The 27,993-nt window shown below is 46.1% G+C and overlaps 2 protein-coding genes across 2 annotated transcripts in view; both read left to right on the top strand.

Annotated features, from left to right (window-relative positions):
• The window catches only part of LOC138801669 (mas-related G-protein coupled receptor member H-like), a 566,124-nt gene extending 539,928 nt beyond the window's left edge, over positions 1-26,196 (top strand). The window contains exon 13 of the transcript XR_011364644.1: positions 25,396-26,196. The gene's annotated coding sequence lies outside the window, so the exon portion shown is untranslated. The remainder of the gene's footprint in view (positions 1-25,395) is intronic.
• On the top strand, positions 1,803-26,196 carry LOC138801671 (uncharacterized). Its single transcript, XM_069984724.1, has 11 exons — positions 1,803-1,890; positions 4,614-4,912; positions 5,778-6,050; positions 7,302-7,364; positions 10,127-10,165; positions 10,540-10,581; positions 11,731-11,756; positions 16,607-16,645; positions 16,797-16,823; positions 24,458-24,484; positions 24,963-26,196. The coding sequence occupies exons 2-11, from the start codon at positions 4,633-4,635 to the stop codon at positions 25,038-25,040; spliced, it is 894 nt and encodes a 297-aa protein (XP_069840825.1). The 5' UTR covers positions 1,803-1,890; positions 4,614-4,632; the 3' UTR covers positions 25,041-26,196.
• Positions 26,197-27,993: the final 1,797 nt, after the last annotated feature.

Genomic DNA, 27,993 nt, shown 5'->3' with positions numbered 1-27,993 from the left:
AGTGATGGGTGTGTCAGGAAGAGGGGGTATTATCAGTGATGGGTGTGTAAGGAATAGGGGGCATTACCTGTGATGGGTGTGTCAGGAAGAGGAGGCATTACCTGTGATGGGTGTGTCAGGAAGAGGAGGCATTACCAGTGATGGATGTGTCAGGAAGAGGAGACATTACCAGTGATGGATGAGTAAGGAAGAGGAGGCATTACCTGTGATGGGTGTGTCAGGGGATGGGGTATTACCTGTGATGAATGTGTCAGGAAGAGGAGGCATTACCAGTGATGGATGAGTAAGAAAGAGGAGGCATTACCTGTGATGGGTGTGTCAGGAAGAGGAGGCATTACCTGTGATGGATGTGTCAGGAAGAGGAGGCATTACCAGTGATGGATGTGTCAGGAAGAGGAGGCATTACCTGTGATGGATGTGTCAGGAAGAGGAGGCATTACCTGTGATGGATGTGTCAGGAAGAGGAGGCATTACCTGTGATGGATGTGTCAGGAAGAGGAGGCATTACCAGTGATGAGTGTGTCAGGAAGCGGAGGCATTACCTGTGATGGGTGTGTCAGGAAGAGGAGGCATTACCTGTGATGGGTGTGTCAGGAAGAGGAGGCATTACTGGTGATTGGTGTGTCAGGAAGAGGAGACATTACCTGTGATGGGTGTGTCAGGAAGAGGAGGCATTACCAGTGATGGGTGTGTCAGGAAGAGGAGGCATTACTGGTGATTGGTGTGTCAGGAAGAGGAGGCATTACCAGTGATGGATTAGTAAGGAAGAGGAGGCATTACCTGTCATGGGTGTGTCAGGAAGAGGAGGCATGACCGGTGATGGGAGGTGTTTCAGCAAGAATGATCATTACTGGTGGTGGCAGGCCTGTCAGGAAGTGGGTGCAATAGCTGTGATGGCATGTGTGTCAGGAAGAAAGGGCACTACTGGTGATAGCGGATGTGTCAGGAAGTAGTGGCATTACTGGTGATGGTGAGCCTGTCAGGGAGAGGGAGTACTACCATACATGATGGGAGTGTCAGGATAAGGGGGCATTACCGGTCATGGCGGGTGTGTCAGAAGAAGGGGAATTACCGGTGGTGGCAAATATGTCTGAAGAAGGGGCATTACTGGTGATTGTGCATGTGCCAGGAGAAGGGTCACTGCCAGTAATGGTGGGTGTGTCAAACGAAGGGGTATTCCTGGTGGCGGCAGTTGTGCTGGGAAATGGCGGTATTACCGGTGATGGAAGAGGTCAACTTAATGATAGAAGAGGTCAACTTAATGATGTAAAAAAAGGGTGTTCTAGTTGTAGTGCCCGACCCCTCTATATTATCAGCAATCCCATAGTGACATTTTGGACTCTTCAGGTTCCAGGCCCAGTATTACTCTTTCCTCTGGAACTCTTATAGTTATGTTTTCACATCTTTTCTTTACGGACAACATGAACATGAACCCTATTTACGCTTTAATCATTAATGATCATTGATCGACCCTGTGTCTGACGGTTTCCTGTATTCTGTCCAAGAAAGTCTGTACCGGCCAAAATGTTGTCATGAATATTCCATGATTGATGTCCAGGTGCTCGGAGGAGCGGACTTGCCCTTTAATTCAATGTCTCTCTCACAGTACAGGTTTGACCTCTTCCCACACGAGTCTCGTAGAAGGATTTCCAGGGATCTATCTTTATGACTATATTCCCATATTCAGCCATTTATGGTTCAGCAGATGTTTGCATAGAGCACAGTCCAATATAACAGGAAACGTAAACCTCTCCAGGATGTGATCTCTATATTGCCACACCTTAAACCATTTCTTCACTGTCTTCCTGCCATGGCCTGGATGGGTGTGGTAAGATCAAAGATCACAGGTCCGGAGTCTGTCAGCAGATGCATAGAAGCCTGGAAGTGCAGGTAAAAATAGGGAATATGGAGGGTCTGGGGTGCCAGAGGGTTCAATAAGGAACCTTATAGGAGCTATGGACCCTGGGAGTTAATCAAACACAGATAGCAGGGGCTGAGGTCCCTGGGGTTCAATCAAATACCGATGGCAGGAGCTGGGGTTACTGGGGTTCGATCAGACACTGATGGTAGGGGCTGGGGTCCCTTGGGTTTAACTCCTATTGCAGGGGCTGAGGTCCCTAGGGTTCTATCAGACACTGAAGGAAGGGGCTGGGGTCCCTGGAGTTTAATCAGACACTGATGGCAGGGGCTGGGGTCCCCAGGGTTCAATCAGACACTGATAGCAGAGGCTGGGGTCCCCAGGGTTCAATCAGACACTGATAGCAGGGGCTGGGGTCACCTGGGTTCAATCAGACACTGAAGAAAGGGGCTGGGGTCCCCAGGGTTCAATCAGACACTGATGGCAGGGGCTGGGGTCGCCTGGGTTCAATCAGACACTTGATGGCAGGGGCTGGGGTCGCCTGGGTTCAATCAGACACTGATAGCAGGGGCTGGGGTCGCCTGGGTTCAATCAGACACTGATGGCAGGGGCTGGGGTCGCCTGGGTTCAATCAGACACTGATGGCAGGGGCTGGGGTCGCCTGGGTTCAATCAGACACTGATGGCAGGGGCTGGGGTTGCCTGGGTTCAATCAGACACTAATGGCAGGGGCTGGGGTCCTCAGGGGTCAATCAGACACTGATGGCAGGGGCTGGCGTCCTCAGGGGTCAATCAGACACTGATGGCAGGGGCTGGGGTCGCCTGGGTTCAATCAGACACTAATGGCAGGGGCTGGGGTCCTCAGGGGTCAATCAGACACTGATGGCAGGGGCTGGGGTCCTCAGGGGTCAACCAGACACTGATGGCAGGGGCTGGGGTCCTCAGGGGTCAATCAGACACTGATAGCAGGGGCTGGGGTCGCCTGGGTTTAATAAGATACTTTTATACTAATCCTTGTAGTGGCGAATCATCTAAACTATGGAGAAACCGTCTGACCAGTAAAACGTTAGCTTGACCTGTCTGTTAATTGAATATCTTTAGGGGTATTTACCAGTAAAGGGGTGGTCTCCCATGATGATCTCCTCCATTGACTAAGGTCTTACCTGTAGAATGATGGTCTCCTCTATAGAGTAATCTCTTATCTGTAGAATGATGGTCTCTTCTATAGAGTAATCTCTTATCTGTAGAATGATGGTCTCCTCTATAGAGTAAAGGTCTTATCTGTAGAATGATGGTCTCCTCTATAGAGTAATCTCTTACCTGTAGAATGATGGTCTCTTCTATGGAGTAAGGGTCTTATATGGAGAATGATGGTCTCCTCTATTGACTAAGGTCTTATCTGTAGAATGATGGTCTCCTCTATATAGAGTAACGGTTTTATCTGTAGAATGATGGTCTCCTCTATAGAGTAACGGTCTTATCTGTAGAATGATGGTCTCCTCCATAGAGTAAAGGTCTTATCTGTAGAATGATGGTCTCCTCTATAGAGTAAAGGTCTTATCTGTAGAATGATGGTCTCCTCTATAGAGTAACAGTCTTATCTGTAGAATGATGGTCTCCTCTATAGAGTAAAGGTCTTACCTGTAGAATGATGGTCTCCTCTATATAGAGTAACGGTTTTATCTGTAGAATGATGGTCTCCTCTATAGAGTAATCTCTTATCTGTAGAATGATGGTCTCTTCTATATAGAGTAACAGTCTTATCTGTAGAATGATGGTCTCCTCTATATAGAGTAACGGTCTTATCTGTAGAATGATGGTCTCCTCTATGGAGTAATCTCTTGTCTGTAGAATGATGGTCTCCTCTATATAGAGTAACGGTCTTATCTGTAGAATGATGGTCTCTTCTATAGAGTAACAGTCTTATATGTAGAATGATGGTCTCCTCTATGGAGTAATCTCTTATCTGTAGAATGATGGTCTCCTCTATAGGTGATGGGTTTTATCTGTATAATAATGGTCTCCTCTGTTAAGAGTAACAGTCATGTCTATAGAATGATGGTCTCCTCTGTTAAGAGTAACAGTCATGTCTATAGAATGATGGTCTCTTCTATAGAGTAACGGTCTTATCTGTAGAATGATGGTCTCCTCTATAGAGTAACGGTCTTATCTGTAGAATGATGGTCTCCTCTATATAGAGTAACGGTCTTATCTGTAGAATGATGGTCTCCTCTATAGAGTAATCTCTTATCTGTAGAATGATGGTCTCCTCTATAGAGTAATGGTCTTATATGTAGAATAATGGTCTCCTCTATAAAGTAACAGTCTTATCTGTAGAATGATGGTCTCCTCTATATAGTAACGGTCTTATCTATAGAATGATGGTCTCCTCTATAGAGTAACAGTCTTATCTGTAGAATGATATTACTATTGGTAGGAATATAGACTTCATAATGAGCGGTGGTCTCCTCTAAGTTCTTTATTATGGAGAATTAAAGTCAGTTCTTAATCGCTTTATTTGACCATGCCTCTCTTTATACACAGCATTACACTCTCCATTTCTCGCCTATCCCCATGGCATACAATATGACACCAGAAAATATATATTCATCTGATTTCAATTATACTGTATATATATGACATAGAAATCGGATGAATGGAAGGGTGAATGACCAATAACAGAGCAGCAAATCACTCAAATAGAAAGCAATCCTCATGTGACAATGATCTTACGGATTCTCCCATTATCTTTACAGGAACTAAACAGAATAGAAGATGGCTCGAAACCAAAGACACTCGGTGGGGATTTTCTCCAGAGATGGAGAGCCCAACTATAAATGGCTGATCAACCTGCTCCGGTCCATCATGTTTCAGAGCATTGTCGAGGATGTTCTTCCCATATATATATCCAGTGACACCAGGAGCTTCTACAGTGCTCTGTCTCAGACCTCATTCGCCATCTTGTATCACACCAAGAAGAGAGGACGACTAAACATTGCAAATGTGACAGATTCTCTATATGATCAGGAACTCGAGGATCTCTCAAGTTGTCTGGGTAAGAAAAAGTAAAGGTTTCCATATATCTGCTGTCCATGAATAAGACCAAGACTGCCACCAGTCATTTAGCCCATCACTCAACCTGCCTTCATTTCTCCATACACTCTTCCCTTCTCCTTTCCCTTCTTCTTCCTCTCCATCATCTTCCTCACAAGAAATAGTGGCCTAGATATAGGAGGTGCAGAGGTAGAGCCATAGTTCCTGCACTGACCAATTGTTCCTCAGTCCCTTGAGTAGACTCTAGTACTATGGCACAAAGTAGGTATTGGTCCTCGTACGCTCATACTGATTTTGTGTAGGGGTACAAGAGCTTGAAGTTACGTCTTTGTTCACAAATGTGGACTTGGATCCTGTTACCAACTTGGAACCCTATAAGATGGAAGTTCACATAAGACCTGCATACACCTTATACTTTTGTTGGTTAGCAGTTGGTTCAGCCCTTGGTATAAGGTATATGGGGCTCCCCTGATAGATGATGATGTCGGGGGGAGATAGGGGTTGGGTGTCATGGAAAATTACCGCCTGACCCCTTTATTCTCGAAGAGATAAACCGCAGTTGAAGCTCTCTAGTAGCAGCTTAACCAAGATGAGAAACCAAGAACTGATAGGTTGAGAACATTTATAGGATCTAATGATTCCTCTTCTGGAGAGTCTGTACAGATGAGGGGGTGACATCCTCTTGTTCAGCCAGTTGATGGTGGGTTGCATTATTGTGAAGGCTTTGACATCAGAAATACATGTTCTTCAGCTAAGGTAATCCTTATTTTTCTCATTATCCATCATCCTCTTCATCATATAAGATATACATATACTGTTAGCATTAGGAGCTTCAAAAATATCTGTGGATGCTGTCTTCACCACAGGAAGAAGTAACGTGGTTGTGTTGCTGGATGACTTGGAGGACAGTAGTGACACTGTCATGGAAAGGATAATACAAGAACAGCGCCTGGACACGCACGCCTGTGAAGTGATCCTCATCAGCAAGAGGGAGAAGGAATCATCCAATCTGAGTGGTGCCGATCCAAGGTTTAGTCAATCACCTATTGCCGCACAGATGCAAGATCACTTCAACTCCCTCTATGATAAACTGCGACGCCTTAAGGGAATCATAGGGGACGCGCCATACAACAAAGCAGGTAAGAGCAATGGAGCAAAGCAGGGAGTCCAGAGATAGGCAGAAGTATACAGAAGAGTACAGTGCAGGAGCAGGGAGTCCAGAAGTGTACAGAAGAGTACAGAAGTGTACAGTGCCGGAGCAGGGAATCCAGAGATAGGCAGAAGTCTTCAGAAGAGTACAGTGCAGGAGCAGGGAGTCCAGGCAGAAGAGTACAGTGCCGGAGCAGGGAGTCCAGAGATAGGCAGAAGTGTACAGAAGAGTACAGTGCAGGAGCAGGGAGTCCAGAGATAGGCAGAAGTGTACAGAAGAGTACAGTGCAGGAGCAGGGAGTCCAGAGATAGGCAGAAGTGTACAGAAGAGTACAGTGCAGGAGCAGGGAGTCCAGAGATAGGCAGAAGTATACAGAAGAGTACAGTGCTGGGGCAGGGAGTCCAGATATAAGCAGAAGTATACAGAAGAGTACAGTGCTGGGGCAGGGAGTCCAGAGATGGGCAGAAGTATACAGAAGAGTACAGTGCTGGGGCAGGGAGTCCAGAGATGGGCAGAAGTATACGGAAGAGTACAGTGCAGGAGCAGGGAGTCCAGAGATGGGCAGAAGTGTACAGAAAAGTACAGTGCAGGAGCAGGGAGTCCAGAGATGGGCAGAAGTGTACAGAAAAGTACAGTGCAGGAGCAGGGAGTCCAGAGATAGGCAGAAGTCTACAGAAGAGTACAGTGCAGGAGCAGGGAGTCCAGATATAAGCAGAAGTCTATAGAAGAGTACAGTGCAGGAGCAGGGAGTCCAGAGATAGGCAGAAGTCTATAGAAGAGTACAGTGCAGGAGCAGGGAGTCCAGAGATAGGCAGAAGTCTACAGAGGAATACAGTGCAGGAGCAGGGAGTCCAGCAGGGAATTCCCACCTGGAGACTAACAATATGTACCATACCTTTTATTTTATTTTCAGTCTCCTTTTTCAGTTCCGAATCTGCTGCTTTTTGCTCAAGACACAGAAAACTGTGAATAAGCTGATCTCACCATCCCCACTTTGAACTCTCTCCTTCCCCTCCCTTTGGAGCATCCCTGACCTACTGTCTCTGCTGGGAGATCCCCCCTCTGAGGTTTTGTTGCTAGTGACCTTACTATCGGCATCACAGAGCGCAGAGACAGCTGGCCAGGGAGGCTCTTTACATGAGCATCTCTAAAGGGACAGGGAAGGAGGGAATTTAAAGCGGGGACAGAAAGAGGAAAGACAAATCTCAATAACATCAATAATTAATTTTTTTCCCCCAAGGTCCTGGTACTGTAGACAACTATGCAACAACCCCTGTGTCCTCGCATAGCATCGAGAGTAGAGGTAAAACCCTATGAGATGTTGTATTGAGGTGGAGCAGTAGACTGACTCCTGGAGATCTACATACGACTAATAGACAGAAATGTTGGCTCCTCATGACTCTTAAATTTTCAGTAGATGTCAAGGTCACTTCTACAGTCATCTTCATGTCTCACGATACGTGTATATGATGCAACCAGAAGGCGACAGTCTAAATCTTAATTGAACAGACAGTAGGTATATAGTAACTCGGTGATATCTTTTACCATAAAAGTTTTCAGCTACACTAAAATAATACACAATGGAGTCCTTAAAGATTTCAAAACTAAGAGCCCTGCTTCGACCTCCGGCAGCTGGAGAAGTCTGATGCCGCCCTAAGGAGCCCTGGAAACATGAATACAGCCATAGGCAATATACTACACATGTTACCTCCTGACAACCATAGGCCATAGGCTGTATCCATGTTTTCCTGGCAGCCTTAGGGCCCTATTCCACCGGATGATTATCGTTCACATAATCGTTAACGATTAACGATCTCAAATGACCGCTATTGCGAAAGACCTGAAAACGTTCACTTATTTCCATGGAACGATAATTGTTACTTATGATCGTATTTACAATAGTTTTTTCTTCGCTATTTCTTCGCTATTGCGTTCGTATCTACTGCCAACGATCGAACGGCGTCTTATTCAATGCGAACGATTTGCGAATGTTTTGCGAACGAGCAACGATAAAAATAGGTCCAGGTCTTATAAAGCGATCAACGATTTCTCGTTCGGTCATTAATCGTTAACTGCATTTCAACCAAATGATTATCGTTTTGATTCGAATGATTTAACGATAATCTGAACGATAATCGTCCAGTGGAATTGGGCCCTAAGTGCCGCGTCCAGCTTCGGCCCCCAGGAGTCAAATGCCAAGCGTTTGGGTTCGGGGAACATTGCAGAACCTGAACAGTACAGCAAGTACGCTCAACACTAGTGGTGATCAGGTGTGAGGGGTGACCTGTTGTGAGGTGTGAGGGAGTCCATGCTCCACCAAACCAGTCAGACAGATTGTATGAAAATGGAGGAAATTCAAGGCTTTCCAGATCACATCACAATTACAAGATCACACCAAAATCACAAGATCACATCAAAATTACAAGATCACATCAAAATCACAAGATCACGCCAAAATTACAAGATCACGCCAAAATCACAAGATCACATCAAAATTACAAGATCACGCCAAAATCACAAGATCACACCAAAATCACAAGATCACACGACAATAACAAGATCACACCAAAATCACAAGATCACACCAAAATCACAAGATCACACAAAAATTACAAGATCACGTGAAAATTACAAGATTACGCAAAAATTACAAGATCACACGACAATTACAAGATCACACCAAAATCACAAGATCAAACCAAAATTACAAGATCAAACCAAAATTACAAGATCACACCAAGATCATTCCAAAATGTATTTATTACACTACATTAATGACACAAATAGCTACACAACGCCCTGCGGTATCCATATAAAGAGGCAGACAACATGGCAATGGTATGGATTCACGTTAGCCCAGACAAATAATAAAAGTGTATGTGCAAAAACACCAAGTAAGAGTACGCTATAGAGATGTCCCAATAGAGGAGTCATTGCACATTGTCCACATGGCCACAAGGGGGAAAAAGCAGAGGGGCGATGATGCCCAGGCTCCCTGTGCAGCATTCCCACTAGACATTAGCTTTTGGTGTCTGTAGTTTCCTACTCCATAATATTAATGGAACATAATAAAAAAGCATACTTACCCATCCCCATACCCCCGCAGTGCTGACTTACCAATTCCTGCCAGCCTCTGGTGTCCCACCCCAGTGCTTGGCTGAGCAGACAATCCATAAGCGGGGTATGTGACATTACAGCTGGCATGAATCGGTAAGTCAGTGCTGTGGGGGTGCAGGGATGGGTAAGTATGCTTTCTTTATATATTCCCACACAGCCCTGCCTGCCTTTTTAACTTTGGTGGGAATTCTCCTTTAACTTATTCTACCAAAGAATGATTAAAAAAAAAAAATCAAAGAAAGCAAAGCCCCAAATTCTTATCTGCTCACAGACACTATGTGTAATATCGGATCATTCTTCTGCATAGATCTAGGACCAAGTCTTTCAGGACTTCAGATGTAGATTTAGATACAATGTATGCAGAAATATGGAGAATTCACAAGGATTCACACACTTCCAAGCTATGTTCACACTACGTAAAACTACGGCCGTAGTTTTGCGGTGTGGACAATGCCTTGTGTGCAATGGGATCCCGGCCGGAGCGTACACACATTGTATGCGCTCCGGACGGGATCTGTGCCGCGCCGGAAAACACTGACATGCCGGAATTCAGTGAATTCCGGCTGCAGAAAGACCTGTCAGTTCACACAGTGAAGCGAGCGGCTCCGGCCGCTTGCTTCACTGTGGACTATGGGAAGCTCTGATGCGCGCGCTGATGCGCCCGCATCAGAGCTCTGCGGCCGAAAGATCATCCGGCCGAGATGAACCGGCCAGAGACCGGCCTTTCCATGACCCGGCCGGGGTCATGGAACAGCCGGTCTAATACGTAGTGTGAACATAGCCCCAAGCAGCACTGTATGATATCAGCCTTGTTTGTTGGAGTATAGCCAGGAGATGTCTCCTTCAGGTGGAGAGGTCATGGTGGTCATGTTGGATGTTCAGGGAAGATGAAGTGGCTGTCATCCTGGCAGAGCATTATCATCTTATTAACTCTCATTTTCCCATCAGATACGGCCAGCGAGCGATCATCCCGTCAGTCCGGCTCAGGTGAGGAGATAAGGAGCGGGGATCACCAGTCATTTCTAGGACCATAGTCAATGTGATGGTTCTGTCTGGGACTCAGCGGAAAGAAATGGCTGCCTAGTTGTTATCATTTGTTGGTGGGTTGACCATGGCGCCCACATAGAGAAAGTGTCTGACTGCTCTGGGCATCCCTGGTATGGACAGTGGTTTTATGGCAGTCACACCCCCGCTAGTCATGATGTCCATGTCTTACACCATTATCTTCCAGGATTGTCCCACACCGATCAGCGTCTCATAAAAGATAACACTTACTTGCCAGGTATAACTCATCCAATGTATGGGGTCTGGTGAACATATGTGATAAGGGAATTGCTGAGCGTCCTTCCTTCTTGTTTCAGGTCTGCTCCCCCCTCCACAGCCCAGCGGGCCCGTCCTTATAGGTAACCACCAGCCCTTACTGTATAGTATCTGATACCCTTTGTGTGACTGGAGAGATTGATGCAGTAGAGGGATAGTGGATTATATACAGGATGGGACCCGGTGATGTTTGATCGGTATGAGTTATTTCTAGAGATCCAACAATATCAATGACTTGGGGTCCGTTCCGTATAACATTGATAAGACTTTGCTGCACTTTTCGGTGGTTTAGGGTTCCCCTTCCCTAATGTACAAGTCTTGGCTGCCTGCTGCTGCCACCAGAGGGGGCCATCTGTATACCTGTGTATTAGGAAGCAGGATCCAACAATCACCTCCAGGTGGCAGCATCAAGATGTCTGAGAAACATAGAACAGGGTCACCACACAATGTATAGAAGATCCAAGAACAATAGCAGCATTATCAATGGGGTAAGGGAAAGACTCCAATGTGTAACTAAAAGGAAGTGATGTCATGTAATGTATGGGGCAATGTATGGAGGGAAATGTATGGGGGCAATGTATGGAGGGAAATGTATGGGGAAATGTATGGGGAAATGTATGGAGGGAAATGTATGGGGAAATGTATGGAGGGAAATGTATGGGGCAATGTATGGCGGAAAAAGTATGGGCAAATGTATGACGGGAAATGTATGGAGGGAAATGTATGGGGGAATTCATGGAGGGAAATGTATGGGGGAAATGTATGGAGGAATGTATGGAGGGAAATGTATGGGAAATGTATGGGGGAATGTATGGCAGGAAATGTATGGGGGAATGTATGGCAGGAAATGTATGGGGGCAATGTATGGAGGGAAATGTATGGGGGCAATGTATGGAGGGAAATGTATGGGGGAAATGTATGGAGGAAATGTATGGGAAATGTATGGGGGAATGTATGGCAGGAAATGTATGGAGGGAAATGTATGGAGGGAAATGTATGGGGGAATGTATGGAGGGAAATGTATGGAGGAAAGTATAGAGGAATGTATGGAAGAAATGTATGGGAAAATATATGGAGGGAAATGTATGGAGGAAATGTATGGGGAAATGTAAGAGGGAAATGTATGGAGGAAATGTATGGGGGAAGGTATATGAGGGGTAGCACTTAGATGCAGAAGCTTAGAATAAGGATAACACCAATACTGATTATTCTCCACTTTCTTTCTTTTCCAGAAGTGAATAACAGTCCTCAGGAGTTTGTGAGTCTCTGATAATGGTGAATGTAACAATAGAGTCATGTGACGTCTGGTCAGATTAGCCGTCTGTGGATCTGCTGAGATTCCAGGTGGACAAAACCTGCACTAACAATCCATACAAATCCACCATATCAGAACATAGCCGATGGGTGTGATCCACATATCGCAGGACAGTGATAAAACGTAACGGGTTTGCAGACCCTGCAGCAGGGATTGTGCCCCCCTCCTCCATACAAATCTTCTCCACATCTTTCAGGTTTCGGGGGTGTTGCAGGACAACTTTGAGTTTTAGCTCCCTCCAAAGATTTCCCTTTGTGGTCAGGTGTGGAGACTTGCGGCTGCTCCAGGACCAGGAAATGCTTCTTAACGAGCCGCTCCTTAGTTGTCCCGGCTGTGGGTTTCCTCCTTAGTTGTCCCGGCTGTGTGTTTCCTCCTTAGTTGTCCCGGCTGTGGGTTTCCTCCTTAGTTGTCCCGGCTGTGTGTTTCCTCCTTAGTTGTCCCGGCTGTGTGTTTCCTCCTTAGTTGTCCCGGCTGTTTGTTTCCTCCTTAGTTGTCCCGGCTGTGGGTTTCCTCCTTAGTTGTCCCGGCTGTGGGTTTCCTCCTTAGTTGTCCCGGCTGTGGGTTTCCTCCTTAGTTGTCCCGGCTGTGGGTTTCCTCCTTAGTTGTCCGGCTGTGGGTTTCCTCCTTAGTTGTCCCGGCTGTGTGTTTCCTCCTTAGTTGTCCCGGCTGTGGGTTTCCTCCTTAGTTGTCCCGGCTGTGGGTTTCCTCCTTAGTTGTCCCGGCTGTGGGTTTCCTCCTTAGTTGTCCCGGCTGTGTGTTTCCTCCTTAGTTGTCCCGGCTGTGGGTTTCCTCCTTAGTTGTCCCGGCTGTGGGTTTCCTCCTTAGTTGTCCCGGCTCTGTGTTTCCTCCTTAGTTGTCCCGTCTGTGTGTTTCCTCCTTAGTTGTCCCGGCTGTGGGTTTCCTCCTTAGTTGTCCCGGCTGTGTGTCTCCTCCTTAGTTGTCTGGGCTGTAGGTTTCCTCCTTAGTTGTCCCGGCTGTGTGTTTCCTCCTTAGTTGTCCTGGCTGTGTGTTTCCTCCTTAGTTGTCCTGGCTGTGTGTTTCCTCCTTAGTTGTCCCGGCTGTGGGTCTCCTCCTTAGTTGTTCCGGCTGTGGGTTTCCTCCTTAGTTGTCCCAGCTGTGGGTTTCCTCCTTAGTTGTCCCGGCTGTGGGTTTCCTCCTTAGTTGTCCCGGCTGTGGGTTTCCTCCTTAGTTGTCCCGGCTGTGGGTTTCCTCCTTAGTTGTCCAGGCTGGGGGTTTCCTCCTTAGTTGTCCCGGCTGTGTGTCTCCTCCTTAGTTGTCCCGGCTGTGGGTTTCCTCCTTAGTTGTCCCGGCTGTGTGTCTCCTCCTTAGTTGTCCCGGCTGTGGGTTTCCTCCTTAGTTGTCCCGGCTGTGTGTCTCCTCCTTAGTTGCCCCGGCTGTGGGTTTCCTCCTTAGTTGTCCCGGCTGTGTGTCTCCTCCTTAGTTGTCCCGGCTGTGGGTTTCCTCCTTAGTTGTCCCGGCTGTGTGTCTCCTCCTTAGTTGTCCCGGCTGTGGGTTTCCTCCTTAGTTGTCCCGGCTGTGTGTCTCCTCCTTAGTTGTCCCGGCTGTGGGTTTCCTCCTTAGTTGTCCCGGCTGTGTGTCTCCTCCTTAGTTGTCCGGCTGTGTGTTTCCTCCTTAGTTGTCCCGGCTGTGTGTTTCCTCCTTAGTTGTCCCGGCTGTGTGTTCCTCCTTAGTTGTCCCGGCTGTGGGTTTCCTCCTTAGTTGTCCCGGCTGTGGGTTTCCTCCTTAGTTGTCCCGGCTGTGGGTTTCCTCCTTAGTTGTCCCGGCTGTGGGTTTCCTCCTTAGTTGTCCCGGCTGTGGGTTTCCTCCTTAGTTGTCCCGGCTGTGTGTTTCCTCCTTAGTTGTCCCGGCTGTGGGTTTCCTCCTTAGTTGTCCCGGCTGTGGGTTTCCTCCTTAGTTGTCCCGGCTGTGGGTTTCCTCCTTAGTTGTCCCGGCTGTGTGTTTCCTCCTTAGTTGTCCCGGCTGTGGGTTTCCTCCTTAGTTGTCCCGGCTGTGGGTTTCCTCCTTAGTTGTCCCGGCTCTGTGTTTCCTCCTTAGTTGTCCCGTCTGTGTGTTTCCTCCTTAGTTGTCCCGGCTGTGGGTTTCCTCCTTAGTTGTCCCGGCTGTGTGTCTCCTCCTTAGTTGTCTGGGCTGTAGGTTTCCTCCTTAGTTGTCCCGGCTGTGTGTTTCCTCCTTAGTTGTCCTGGCTGTGTGTTTCCTCCTTAGTTGTCCTGGCTGTGTGTTTCCTCCTTAGTTGTCCCGGCTGTGGGTCTCCTCCTTAGTTGTTCCGGCTGTGGGTTTCCTCCTTAGTTGTCCCAGCTGTGGGTTTCCTCCTTAGTTGTCCCGGCTGTGGGTTTCCTCCTTAGTTGTCCCGGCTGTGGGTTTCCTCCTTAGTTGTCCCGGCTGTGGGTTTCCTCCTTAGTTGTCCAGGCTGGGCTGGGGGTTTCCTCCTTAGTTGTCCCGGCTGTGTGTCTCCTCCTTAGTTGTCCCGGCTGTGGGTTTCCTCCTTAGTTGTCCCGGCTGTGTGTCTCCTCCTTAGTTGTCCCGGCTGTGGGTTTCCTCCTTAGTTGTCCCGGCTGTGTGTCTCCTCCTTAGTTGCCCCGGCTGTGGGTTTCCTCCTTAGTTGTCCCGGCTGTGTGTCTCCTCCTTAGTTGTCCCGGCTGTGGGTTTCCTCCTTAGTTGTCCCGGCTGTGTGTCTCCTCCTTAGTTGTCCCGGCTGTGGGTTTCCTCCTTAGTTGTCCCGGCTGTGTGTCTCCTCCTTAGTTGTCCCGGCTGTGGGTTTCCTCCTTAGTTGTCCCGGCTGTGTGTCTCCTCCTTAGTTGTCCTGGCTGGGGGTTTCCTCCTTAGTTGTCCCGGCTGTGAGTTTTCTCCTTAGTTGTCCCGGCTATGTGTCTCCTCCTTAGCTGTCCCGGCTGGGGGTTTCCTCCTTAGTTGTCCCGGCTGGGGGTTTCCTCCTTAGTTGTCCCAGCTGTGTGTCTCCTCCTTAGTTGTCCCGGCTGTGGGTTTCCTCCTTAGTTGTCCCGGCTGTGGGTTTCCTCCTTAGTTGTCCCGGCTGTGAGTTTTCTCCTTAGTTGTCCCGGCTGTGTGTCTCCTCCTTAGTTGTCCCGGCTGTGGGTTTCCTCCTTAGTTGTCCCGGCTGTGAGTTTTCTCCTTAGTTGTCCCGGCTGTGTGTCTCCTCCTTAGTTGTCCTGGCTGTGGGTTTCCCCCTTAGTTGTCCTGGCTGGGGGTTTCCTCCTTAGTTGTCCCGGCTGTGAGTTTTCTCCTTAGTTGTCCCGGCTGTGTGTCTCCTCCTTAGCTGTCCCGGCTGGGGGTTTCCTCCTTAGTTGTCCCGGCTGGGGGTTTCCTCCTTAGTTGTCCCAGCTGTGTGTCTCCTCCTTAGTTGTCCCAGCTGAGGGTTTCCTCCTTAGTTGTCCCAGCTGTGGGTTTCCTCCTTAGTTGTCCCGGCTGTGAGTTTTCTCCTTAGTTGTCCCGGCTGTGTCTCCTCCTTAGTTGTCCCGGCTGTGGGTTTCCTCCTTAGTTGTCCCGGCTGTGAGTTTTCTCCTTAGTTGTCCCAGCTGTGTGTCTCCTCCTTAGTTGTCCCGGCTGTGAGTTTTCTCCTTAGTTGTCCCTGCTGTGGGTCTCCTCCTTAGTTGTCCCGCCTGTGTGTTTCCTCCTTAGTTGTCCCGGCTGTGAGTTTCCTCCTTAGTTGTCCCGGCTGTGAGTTTACTCCTTAGTTGTCCCTGCTGTGGGTCTCCTCCTTAGTTGTCCCGGCTGTGTGTCTCCTCCTTAGCTGTCTTGGCTGGGGGTTTCCTCCTTAGTTGTCCCGGCTGTGCGTCTCCTCCTTAGTTGTCCCAGCTGTGTGTTTCCTCCTTAGTTGTCCCGGCTGTGGGTTTCCTCCTTAGTTGTCCTGGCTGTCTGTCTCCTCCTTAGTTGTCCCGGCTGTGGGTCTCCTCCTTAGTTGTCCCGGCTGTGGGTCTCCTCCTTAGTTGTCCCGGCTGGGGGTCTCCTCCTTAGTTGTCCCGGCTGGGGGTTTCCTCCATAGTTGTCCCAGCTCTGGGTTTCAGGTCATTGTCTGCTGGAAGACCCGGCCACCACCCATCTTCACTGCTGTTACTGAGGGAAAGTTTCCTTATTTTGTGGAATAAAATAATTGAATAATTATTTATAAATCCTACAATGAGATTATCTGGAAGGTTCTATAGATTCTGTCTCTCACAGGTGACGTTATGGACCAGAAATATTACCCCCCCCCCCCCTCCATTCCGTGTAGGTGGGAAAACTTGCAAAATTGGCAGTATATCAAAAATTTTCCCCACTGAACATGCATGGATTACATGAGAGATGCTAAGAGACTTACTAGTTTATACCATTGAAGTGTACCTGTTCAGGTCTCCATGGAAATGGAGACATAATGAGGAGATAATGTAAACTTAGATATATCCCCTCAATGAGATCTAATGAAGGTTAGGCTGCATTCACATGTCCCGTAAAATTGTCTGAGTTCAAGAGAATGCAGCCATTCACATGATCCGTGCCGTGACCCCCACCGCCATCTGCACCCCATCTGCATCTGGGGTTTTCTGGGAATTGACTGTGAGGATGCCGCACTTCTGATCAGCTCAAGGGTCATGGAGGGGAGTGAATGTTGGTCTGGCCATTATGATGTAATGATACATGGTGGACTAAATAACCAAGCCTGGATGCTAGTCGGAGAGCCTCTGTCCTTGCAGTGACCTTGCTGGCATTGCTCTTTCTGTGTAAGTCATTGTTTTTCCAGAATGATAGATAATAATGACAATGCTTTCCATCTCTTACAGAGTAATCTCCTTAATAGGAATCCCTTGGGCGTCCTCCAGGTGAGTATGTTGGGGCGATGGGGAGTTCTGCACAGGGAGCCGGATGTAGTCAATAATAGGGAAATAATGTTCTGGGTCGCGACCATCATGGAATGATCATTGTCCATCCTGAAAGTGACTGATACATTGATTTCTCTTCTTCCCCTTCCAGGCACCTAATAATAATACAGAGGGGAAGGTAAGTTCTGTATATCCTCGAGTGTGATGGACACTAGTGTAGAGTATGATGGATCCTAACATAGTGTGATGGACACCAGTGTAAAGTATGATGGATACTAGCATAGTGTGTTATGGATATTGGTGTAGAGTATGATGGATACTAGTGTACAGTGTGATGGATAGTAGTGTAGAGTATGATGGATATTAGTGTACAGTATGATGGATACTAGTGTACAGTATGATGGATCCTAACATAGAGTGTGATGGACACCAGTGTAAAGTATGAAGGATACTAGCATAGTGTGTTATGGATATTAGGGTAGAGTATGATGGATATTAGTGTAGAGTGTGATGGATAGTAGTGTACAGTGTGATGGATATTAGTGTAGAGTATGATGGATATTAGTGTAGAGTATGATGGATATTAGTGTACAGTGTGATGGATAGTAGTGTAGAGTATGATGGATACTAGTGTACAGTGTGATGGATAGTAGTGTACAGTGTGATGGATCCTAACATAGAGTCTGATGGACACTAGTGTAGAGTATGATGGATATTGAGGGTGGGAAGGGGGAGAGGATTGAGGGTGGGAAGGAGGGGATGATTGAGGGTGTGAAGGGGGAGTGAGGGGTCTGGTTCAGGGGGAATAAGGGGGCTGGTTGTGGGGATGAAGGGGGAGTGAGGGGGGGCTGGTTGAGTGGTGGTTGGGTGAGTGGTGGAAAGAAAGAGGGATGCTTTTAATTGGGGGGGGGGGGGGTTGTGGCATTTTGCATTGGGATTTGATTTTTTTTTTATAGTCCGGCCCTCTGACCTTCTGAGGGACAGTTAACTGGCCCCATGTGTAAAAAGTTTGGGGACCCCTGGCGTAAAGTGTGATGGATACTAGCGTAGAGTATAAAGGAGCGGAGGAACCTATGCACAATGAGGTTCAGCACATGGGCCATGCAAAGAATTAGCATTAGCCCTCCCCACTACAGTGCAGACACGATGCCCATTGTCAGCCACTACGTTGCCCACCTGCAAATGCTGAGAGGTCAGCCACTTTGTGATGTCATCCTACATTGCCCACGGGAGTTCATTCCCAGTGTGGCTTCTTTCATCCAGACTGCAGAGGTGAAGGATAGCCTGACAGCGCTGGGCTCGGCAGTGTTGGTACGCCACTCTGACTGGGTGTGCAGTGGCGTGATGACCAGACGAGGTGGTGGAGGCAGAGGTTAAGCTCTCTGGATTATTGTCTCACACAATTTTGGGAGGAGGCAGCGGTGTGACTGGTTGTAATCTGGCGGAATCAGAAAAGAAAGAGGGTGTCGTGGAGACACTAGGAGAAGCAGGTAATAATGTGAATAATATCATAAATTTAACTGATATTAACTTGGACAATGACTGTACAAACCTCCTAAAAAAAGGATTGAATTATTGTGTTACTGAAAACTTTAACATCGTGGACTTTGAAGTGGACTTATATAAGTCAGTACGTAGGATGAACTTGCATAAATACCATAAGCAGCATGTAGTAACCGAGGTTAAAGAAACGGAAGGTGATATACCATGTATAATTGATAATGATAATGTCAACCCATTTATTGAGATGGATCAGACTGATCGTGAGATAGTGGACACACTGAGGGCATTGGCAGGTGATGAATTTCATAATACTATACCTAATGATTATGAACATTTTTCAGGTGGCGTGAAATCAACCTTTTCTCCCCCTATTCCAACAGGAAGTACTTTAGACTTGTTTACAAAAGCGGTCATGCAGGACGTCAGGTCTCTTCTATATCCAAAGCCTCCAGCAAATCTTACAGATAAAGAACGCCATGCTATGAATTGGCTGAGATCTAGGAGAGACCTGATTATTAAAAGAGCCGATAAGGGCGGTAATATTGTCCTGATGACTCGCAAATATTACATGTCTGAAGCGAATAGACAGCTAAGTGATAATAGAGTCTACACTAGGCTAAAGGAGGACCCCACAAACAATATCCAACGTAAACTAACGTCACTGCTTACACATAATACGGAATTAAATGTCATCTCTGAAAAAATAGCCAAAAAGCTTAAATATGATTTTCCTATCAAGCCCATATGGCATTTTTTACCAAAAGTGCATAAAAATCTAACCCAGCCACCGGGCCGCCCTATTGTGGCAGGGATTGGGTCTGCTCTCGAACCCCTCTCTAAATTTGTTGACTGGGCTTTGAGACCATTATTATTAACTGCTCCTGCTCACATAAAAGATACTAATGAATTTCTAAAAACCATTCAAGATCAGGAATGGCAAACAGGTGATATATTATGCTCCATAGATGTGGAGAGTTTATTCACTAGAATTCCACATGAAGCTGGGATCGAGGCAGTCAGGAGTGCCCTCGCAGTTACCGGTAAATCTGATATGTACCGTGACTTCATATGTGATGCATTGTCACTTATCTTAAGGAACAATGCATTCATGTTTGATGGTCGCTGGTACATTCAGAACACTGGTACGGCGATGGGCACTCCTGTGTCTTGTACCTATGCTAATATTTTTTTAGCCTATTTTGAGAAAATGTATATCTATTCCAAAAATAACCCATATGCCAAGTACATCAGATCCTACCACAGATTTGTGGACGATGTTTTTGTCATATGGGGAGGATCAGATAAAGAATTCAGCGAATTTGTACAGTACCTTAATGATTGTAACTCTATGAACATGTATTTTACATACAACATAGGAGGTTTAGCTCTGGAATTCTTGGATGTTAAGGTATTGGTGGAAAATGACGTACTTATTACCGAGGGATACCGTAAACCTACGGCCACCAATGCCTTACTCCACTACTAAAGCTTCCATCCAGACCATGTAAAGAAAGCAGTTCCTTTCAGCCAGTATATGCGCTTAAAAAGAGTCAATAAAAAACATGATACATATATAAAACAAGTTGATGATCTAGACAGGAGGCTTAGACAAAGAGGATACCCACGGAGTGTTTTAAAAGATACTAGAAAAAAAGCAAATGATTCCAGTGTGAATATAGTCATAAAAAACAGCGAGAAGAGATTTAATTTTTCTTTTAAACATTCCAGTATGGATACAAAAATAAAAACAGCCATAAATAGACACTGGTATTTGATAGAATCAGACCAGGACTTAAAAGACATAGCCATTAGGAGGCCTCTCCTCTCTTACCGTAGGGGAAAAACAATAGCAGATAATCTAACAAGTAGTGTAGTGCAATCCATGTCCCCAAACTGGTTAAAAAGAACCGCTCCAAATGGCAACCACAGATGTGGACATTGTAATTTTTGTTGTTATAATATGTGCTCTAAATTTATCCGGATAGGAGGACACGAACACACAATAAAACAATTTATGACATGTAGGAGTACATACATAGTTTATGTGATAATGTGTCCATGTGGCATGTTCTATATAGGAAAGACAATCAGGTGTTTATATGTTAGATTCAGGGAACACCGTAGGTCTATCCGCACAGGAGTAGGAGCCCCTAGGTTAATAGAACATGTTAACAGCGCCCACAACGGTAATGCGGATGTCTTAAGATTTGCAGGACTGGAACAAGCTGAGCTACCCAAAAGAGGTGGGAATCGTCAACGTATATTGTTGCAGAGAGAAGCTCGCTTGATTATCCAGACCGATGCGCTTGGACCGCTAGGTCTTAATGACCGCAACGATCTTAGTGTGTTCTTATGATTTACATTCAGACAATATGTTTTTATACTATGATTATTTTAATGGTGTTGGGTCACTTTAAAAGGTTGCAACGGTGGGGCAGTACCGCCTTACTTTTTAGACTATATAATGATTACGTAAAAACGTGATGACGTACCACTGAGCCCGTTGATGCGTATGACGGCGAAACGGCCGTCGCTTTGAGTGGAATGTACTTGCATCTGCTATGTAACCTATACTGAGCACTTTTGGTTACTTTGTATTCTGTCTAACGATCAATAAAGACCTTTTATGAATTACAAGTGAGTGCCGCAACATCATCTCCTACTTGCTACGTTATTGGATCCTACATTGTGGATTGCAGAGCACCACGCTAGGTCGCACGCTGGAACAGACTGACCGCAAGGGTGAGCCATAGCAGTTATTCATTGTTATACGGAAGATACATTTGTCTACGGGAGTAGTGCCAAGTGAACTTTTTGCTTTTTCTCTATTTGCCAACTGGTTGTAAGAGTATTGCTGTCTCCTGGTCATTGCTTACGACTAGTGATGAGCGAACGTTCTGGTCTGAGCTTGGTATTCTTTCGAGCATTAGGGTACTCGATGGTACTTGTTACTCGGATGAGCATCTCGCGATACTCGAGAAAATGGCATCATCCTTTTCCTGTAAGTTTGGGCGCAAATTCTCAGCCAATCAACATGCAAGAGACTCTTTGGTACATCCTGCGATCACGTGGGACCCATACATGTTAATAGCAGCGATTGGTTGGGCAGATCAGATCACCCTGGCATATAAAACTCTGTGTCGGCGGTGCTCGCCTTACAAGCAGGCTGGAAGAGATCAAGGACAGAACTGCTGTCTGTCAGGGAGAGTGTTAGGGAGGGAATTAGCGTTCCTGTAGGCAGGGATACTATATACAGAACCCAACAGCCCTTATAAGGGCTTAAAATCTTTATTATTTTTTTTACTACAGATTACTCCAGATTGCTGGCTGGGACTTGAAGTGCAGCCAACACAATTTTAGCAGCACACTGTGGTGGTCGGCTGCTGGCAGAAGGGGGACAGAAGGTGTTGCATATAGACCCCAAAGAAGTCCTCAGTACTATTAGAATATTTTGTGGCTGGTGCTGCTGCTGTTGTATATTGTATTGCTGTGATTTGTAGTACAGCTGCATAGCACCTCACTGCTCATTGTCCTGTGTAACAGGTGGCATACACCATATAGCAGCACTTACACACAGACTCTATACGACAACCTCCAAAAACTAGTGTGACCACCAGTATCTTTTGTCATCTGCATCCAGTCTGCAGGGTTGGTTTATTTTTTTAGTTCAGCCATATCCAACCTCACTGCTCATTGTTCTGTGTAAGAGGCTGGCATACACCATATAGCACCACTTACCCACAGATTCTATATTTTGGTGTGGTTCAAATTCTACCTCTGTTTCAATGGTTCCATGTGTTCTCACTGCTATGCTGTGTCAGGCTAAATGTTGGGGTGGTTCATATGTTACCTCTATTTTAATGGTTCCCTGTGTTCTCACTGCCAGGCTGTTGCCCAGAATTTGGCGTAATGGTGCGATTAGGCAGCCTCACAGGCATCCATGCATGCTGCCCCTGCTGTTTCCTGTCCATTTCTGTGGTGTTTCCATCATTTTCTCAGGTTGACAGGTTTTCATACAACCTTCCCTGTGCCGAGCTTGGGTCCCCTGCAAAAATGCTTGAGTTTCCTATTGACTTTAATGGGATTCGTTACTTGAAACGAAAACCCAAGCACTTTAGTACTCGCTCATCTTTACCTACGACAGTGACTGCTGTCTCATCACTGACAGTGTTTTCCTACTGTGGCTGATGGAGGAGGCAGCGGTCGATGTAAGGCACCTACTACTACCACAACCAAGGCTACAGAATCCTGGCTTTCTGCTACTGGCTGCGGGGTGGTAGCCACAGCCATTTGCTGTTCCCGGCAAGATGTGGATAACTGGTCCCGGTTCCTCCAGGCAGTGGGGTGGTGTCGCTCCATATGCTGTCGCATAGAAGTATTTTTTTTCTCCCATAGAGTAACCACATAACTGTATGCCAACATGGATGGCTGTCATTTTTGGTGATTTTTTTAGCCAAGCAAATTTACTCCAGGTTTCACTGCAAATGTGGCTTCGCTCATCCCTAGACATTAGTGTAAAGTGTGATGGATACTAACGTAGAGTGTGATACATACCACTGTAGAGAGTGTGATGGACACTATCTGATGGATAAAACTGTAGGGTGTGATGGATACAGGTGTAGGGTGTGATGGATACAAGTGTAGGGTGTGATGGATAATACTTTACAGTGTGATGGATACACGTGTAGGGTGTGATGGATACAGGTGTAGGGTGTGATGGATACAAGTGTAGGGTGTGATGGATACAGGTGTAGGGTGTGATGGATACAGGTGTAGGGTGTGATATATACAGGTGCAGGGTGTGATGGATACAAGTGTAGGGTGTGATGGATACACGTGTATGGTGTGATGGATACAAGTGTAGGGTGTGATGGATAATACTTTACAGTGTGATGGATACAAGTGTAGGGTGTGATGGATACAGGTGTAGGGTGTGATATATACAGGTGTAGAGTGTGATGGATACAGGTGTAGGGTGTGATGGATACAGGTGTAGGGTGTGATGGGTACAGGTGTAGGGTGTGATGGATACAGGTGTAGGGTGTGATGGATACAGGTGTAGGGTGTGATATATACAGGTGTAGAGTGTGATGGATACAGGTGTAGGGTGTGATGGATACAGGTGTAGGGTTTGATATATACAGGTGTAGGGTGTGATGGATACAGGTGTAGGGTGTGATATATACAGGTGTAGGGTGTGATGGATACAGGTGTAGGGTGTGATGGATACAGGTGTAGGGTGTGATGGATACAGGTGTAGGGTGTGATGGATACAGGTGTAGGGTGTGATGGATACAGGTGTAGGGTGTGATGGATACTGGTGTAGGGTGTGATGGATACAGGTTTAGGGTGTGATAGAAGTGTAGGGTGTGATGGATACAGGTGTAGGGTGTGATGGATACAGGTGTAGGGTTTGATATATACAGGTGTAGGGTGTGATGGATACAGGTGTAGGGTGTGATATATACAGGTGTAGGGTGTGATGGATACAGGTGTAGGGTGTGATGGATACAGGTGTAGGGTGTGATGGATACTGGTGTAGGGTGTGATGGATACTGGTGTAGGGTGTGATGGATACAGGTGTAGGGTGTGATGGATACTGGTGTAGGGTGTGATGGATACAGGTGTAGGGTGTGATGGATACAGGTGTAGGGTGTGATATATACAGGTGCAGGGTGTGATGGATACAGGTGTAGGGTGTGATGGATACAGGTGTAGGGTGTGATGGATACAGGTGTAGGGTATGATGGATACAGGTGTAGGGTGTGATGGATACTGGTGTAGGGTGTGATGGATACAGGTGTAGGGTGTGATGGATACAGGTGTAGGGTGTGATGGATACAGGTGTAGGGTGTGATGGGTACAGGTGTAGGGTGTGATATATACAGGTGCAGGGTGTGATGGATACACGTGTAGGGTGTGATGGATACAGGTGTAGGGTGTGATGGATACAGGTGTAGGGTGTGATGGATACAGGTGTAGGGTGTGATGGGTACAGGTGTAGGGTGTGATGGATACAGGTGTAGGATGTGATGGATACAGGTGTAGGGTGTGATGGATACAGGTGTAGGGTGTGATGGATACAGGTGTAGGGTGTGATGGATACAGGTGTAGGGTGTGATGGATACAGGTGTAGGGTGTGATGGATACAGGTCTCCCACAGAGGCCGGTATCACAGAGGTTTTCTGTATGGCATTGTACTTTTGCACTGAGGTGCCTGCTGAAAGGTGATTACAAAACAACAATTCCAGACAATGTTTTTGTTATTTAATTCTTGTTTCATTGTAATTTTCTTTTATTCTATTCAAGGTCCAAAGAGACAGGAAAAAGGACAAGGTGAGAGGAGGGGTGACGGGCTGCACACCAGGCTTAGTGCTTTGCTTTAGGGTTCACAGTCAGGACCGACCCTAAACTGTGTGTATTATAGTAGTTATTGTTTTCTATTGATATCTGATTACATTAGAGGGTATAAGACTATTCACTAAGTCCTAGGATAGAGGACAAGTCTACTCACTATGACCCGGCTGTGGGGATATATTCATTGGGGGCATCCTCCTCACACTACAAAACATTATCCCAGATAATTGGAGCCTACCACCCCTGGCTCTGCTGCCACCAACAAGGTTGGAGGTTCCTTAGAAAGAACTTGCAGAATCCTTGTGTGGAAAACAGTACAAAGAAGCAGCTAATCCTGCTGAGACTAAACATATATGGATGGCCCGAAGAAACCATGAAAGAAAAAAATATTAATGAACAAAAATAAAAAATGGCAGGATTAAACCAGTGGAACATTGTGTTATGTTTTGTCTTACAGATGGTGTTTGGAATTATCGGGGGTCTCATCGCCTTGTTACTCATTGTGCTGATTATCGTACTGTGTACTACATTGTGAGCAGGCCAATGTCCAGTCAGCCAGAAATCAGCAAGGGTAGAGTGTGAACAAGACCAGTAACTCATCATCATGACCATAAGGGCCACTATAAACAACAGGGACTCATCATTATTACCATGGGTCATTATCAAGACCAGAGGCTCACCATTATTATTACCATGGGTCATCATCAAGGAACTCATCATTATTACCATGGGTCATTATCAAGAACAGAAACTCATCATCATGACCATAAAGTCCACCATCAACACCAGTAACTCACCATTATTACCATGGGTCATCACCAAGACTAGCAAGTCATTGTTATGACCATAAGGGCCACTATCAACACCAGGAACTTCATCATTACCATAAGGTCATAGAGAAGTTTGGAGACCCATCATCATTACCATAAAGTCATAGTAAAGACCAGAGATCCATCATTATTACTACCACAAGGTCATAGTAGAGATCAGAGACCCATCATCATTACCATAAGGACATAGCAAAGATTAGAGACCCATCATCATTACCAAGAGTTCTCAGTAAAGACCAGAGACCCATCATCATTACCATAAGGTCATAGGGAAGACCAGAGACCCATCATTATTACTATAGGTCATAGTGAAGACCAGAGACCCATCATCATTACCAGGAGGTCATAGTGAAGACCAGAGACCAATCATCATTACCAGGAGGTCATAGTAAAGACCACAGACCCATACTTATTACCATTAGGTCATAGTGAAGACCAGAGACCCATACTAATTACCATTAGGTCATTATCTTTTTTATCGAGTCATTATCATTGCCTAGTGGCCAACATTAACACATGAGAGTCACCATCATGATGACTGGAGACCATCATGGCCAGAGAGCCCCCATGAGGACTACTCAAGAGTCCATGTAGCTGATACTGTGTTACTGGCTCCGGTTATAACAGAATAATTGACATTTCTTAAGAGAATGAATGATATTTTGGTGAACAGCCGGTCGGTTTTATTACATTGTTTAAGTCGCTCCCTATGTTTTAGTCTCCTCTATTGTTGTGTAATATCTTCTATATAATGTCCTTGTATCGTAATGATCACTGAACATTTTTGTAAAATAAAGGTTTCCTGGACGGCTGTGTAGATGTCACCGGATATGAGTGACACCAGAGCCGCGTGACCAGAAATAGTTCAGTCTCTTCTGTTGTCTTTGATATCATCTATCATTCAGTGGACGATATATCCATACCCAGCATTGCCGTCACCATCTATCAGCAGATACATACCAGCTATGTTATCATTGAGACATGCATGCTACCAATGACTCGAAACACTAGTGGAGCCCAGTGGTGGACGGATGGTTGTCCTTATCGTGGTGTAATGGTTAAAGGAGACGTCTGGCCATTTTTAAAATCTGGCAGCAGGGGCAGGGAGTGAGCGACAGGACCAGCCTCGGGTTCCCCAGCCGGGCTCCGGGATCTCCACACGTTACCACACAGCTGATGAGCTGGTCGCTCAGCCAATCAGTGACTGGGTTGGGATGCCGCTCTAGTCACTGATTGGCTGAGCATCTCTGTCGTGAGATAAGCACAATCTGGGGGGAAATGTATTCTGGTGGGGTTCCCGAGGCAAGTCCCGTTCACCACAGGGATGGGGAGGGGTGAGTTGGTATAGTAGGTATCACTCAGGTGGAGATCATATGGTCCAATCTCTCAATGGCTGAACCAGCTGATACCCTCCGTAGACTTCCTCATCTATTGCTATATCCAGGTTCTTTCAGCCACCTACAGATGGGTCACTTACCAGCCCTTAGATCAGCCCAGCTTCCCATACTAACCATAGCCCTCTGACCCCACAGACCACAAAGTAACTGTAGAAAGCACAACAACATTACCGAAAGGTAAAAGGACATAGTAAAAAAATACCACAAAGCCCCCCGCAAAGAAGACCCTCAACCGCAAAGGGTAAGACCGAATGAAACCCAACGTAATACTTCTCAAAAACCTGGAAAGTTTATTAGTATAAAAATACATCATACAGACCACGTGTATCCGTTTCTGGCCGTGTTCCATGTACAATCCTCAACCGTATTATCAATTACTGCAATTACTACTGTGCGGCCCCCGAGAATAACCCCCGGAGGATGGACAGGACTATACAGGAGGCTGCGGGGTGAGGCTGGCGCGGCTCTGCTCAGCCGCACAGGTAAGTGATGTACGGAGCAGGACCATACATTATATGTTATATATCTGTATACTGTTATATCAGCCGCACACGTGATGTATGGAGCAGGACCATACATTATATGTTATATATCTGTATATTCTGTTATATCAGCCGCACAGGTGATGTACGGAGCAGGACCATACATTATATGTTATATATCTGTATATTCTGTTATATCAGCCGCACAGGTGATGTACGGAGCAGGACCATACATTATATGTTATATATCTGTATATTCTGTTATATCAGCCGCACAGGTGATGTACGGAGCAGGACCATACATTATATGTTATATATCTGTATATTCTGTGTTATATCAGCCGCACAGGTGATGTACGGAGCAGGACCATACATTATATGTTATATATCTGTATATTCTGTGTTATATCAGCCGCACAGGTGATGTACAGAGCAGGACCATACATTATATGTTATATATCTGTATATTCTGTTATATCAGCCGCACAGGTGAGTGATGTATGGAGCAGGACCATACATTATATGTTATATATCTGTATATTCTGTGTTATATCAGCCGCACAGGTGAGTGATGTACGGAGCAGGACCATACATTATATGTTATATATCTGTATATTCTGTTATATCAGCCGCACAGGTGATGTACGGAGCAGGACCATACATTATATGTTATATATCTGTATATTCTGTGTTATATCAGCCGCACAGGTAATGTACGGAGCAGGACCATACATTATATGTTATATATCTGTATATTCTGTTATATCAGCCGCACAGGT

Source organism: Dendropsophus ebraccatus, chromosome 9 (genome assembly GCF_027789765.1).
Source record: "Dendropsophus ebraccatus isolate aDenEbr1 chromosome 9, aDenEbr1.pat, whole genome shotgun sequence".
In the NCBI taxonomy this organism is placed as follows: Eukaryota; Metazoa; Chordata; class Amphibia; order Anura; family Hylidae; genus Dendropsophus; species Dendropsophus ebraccatus.
This window is presented reverse-complemented; position numbering and strand designations above follow the sequence as displayed.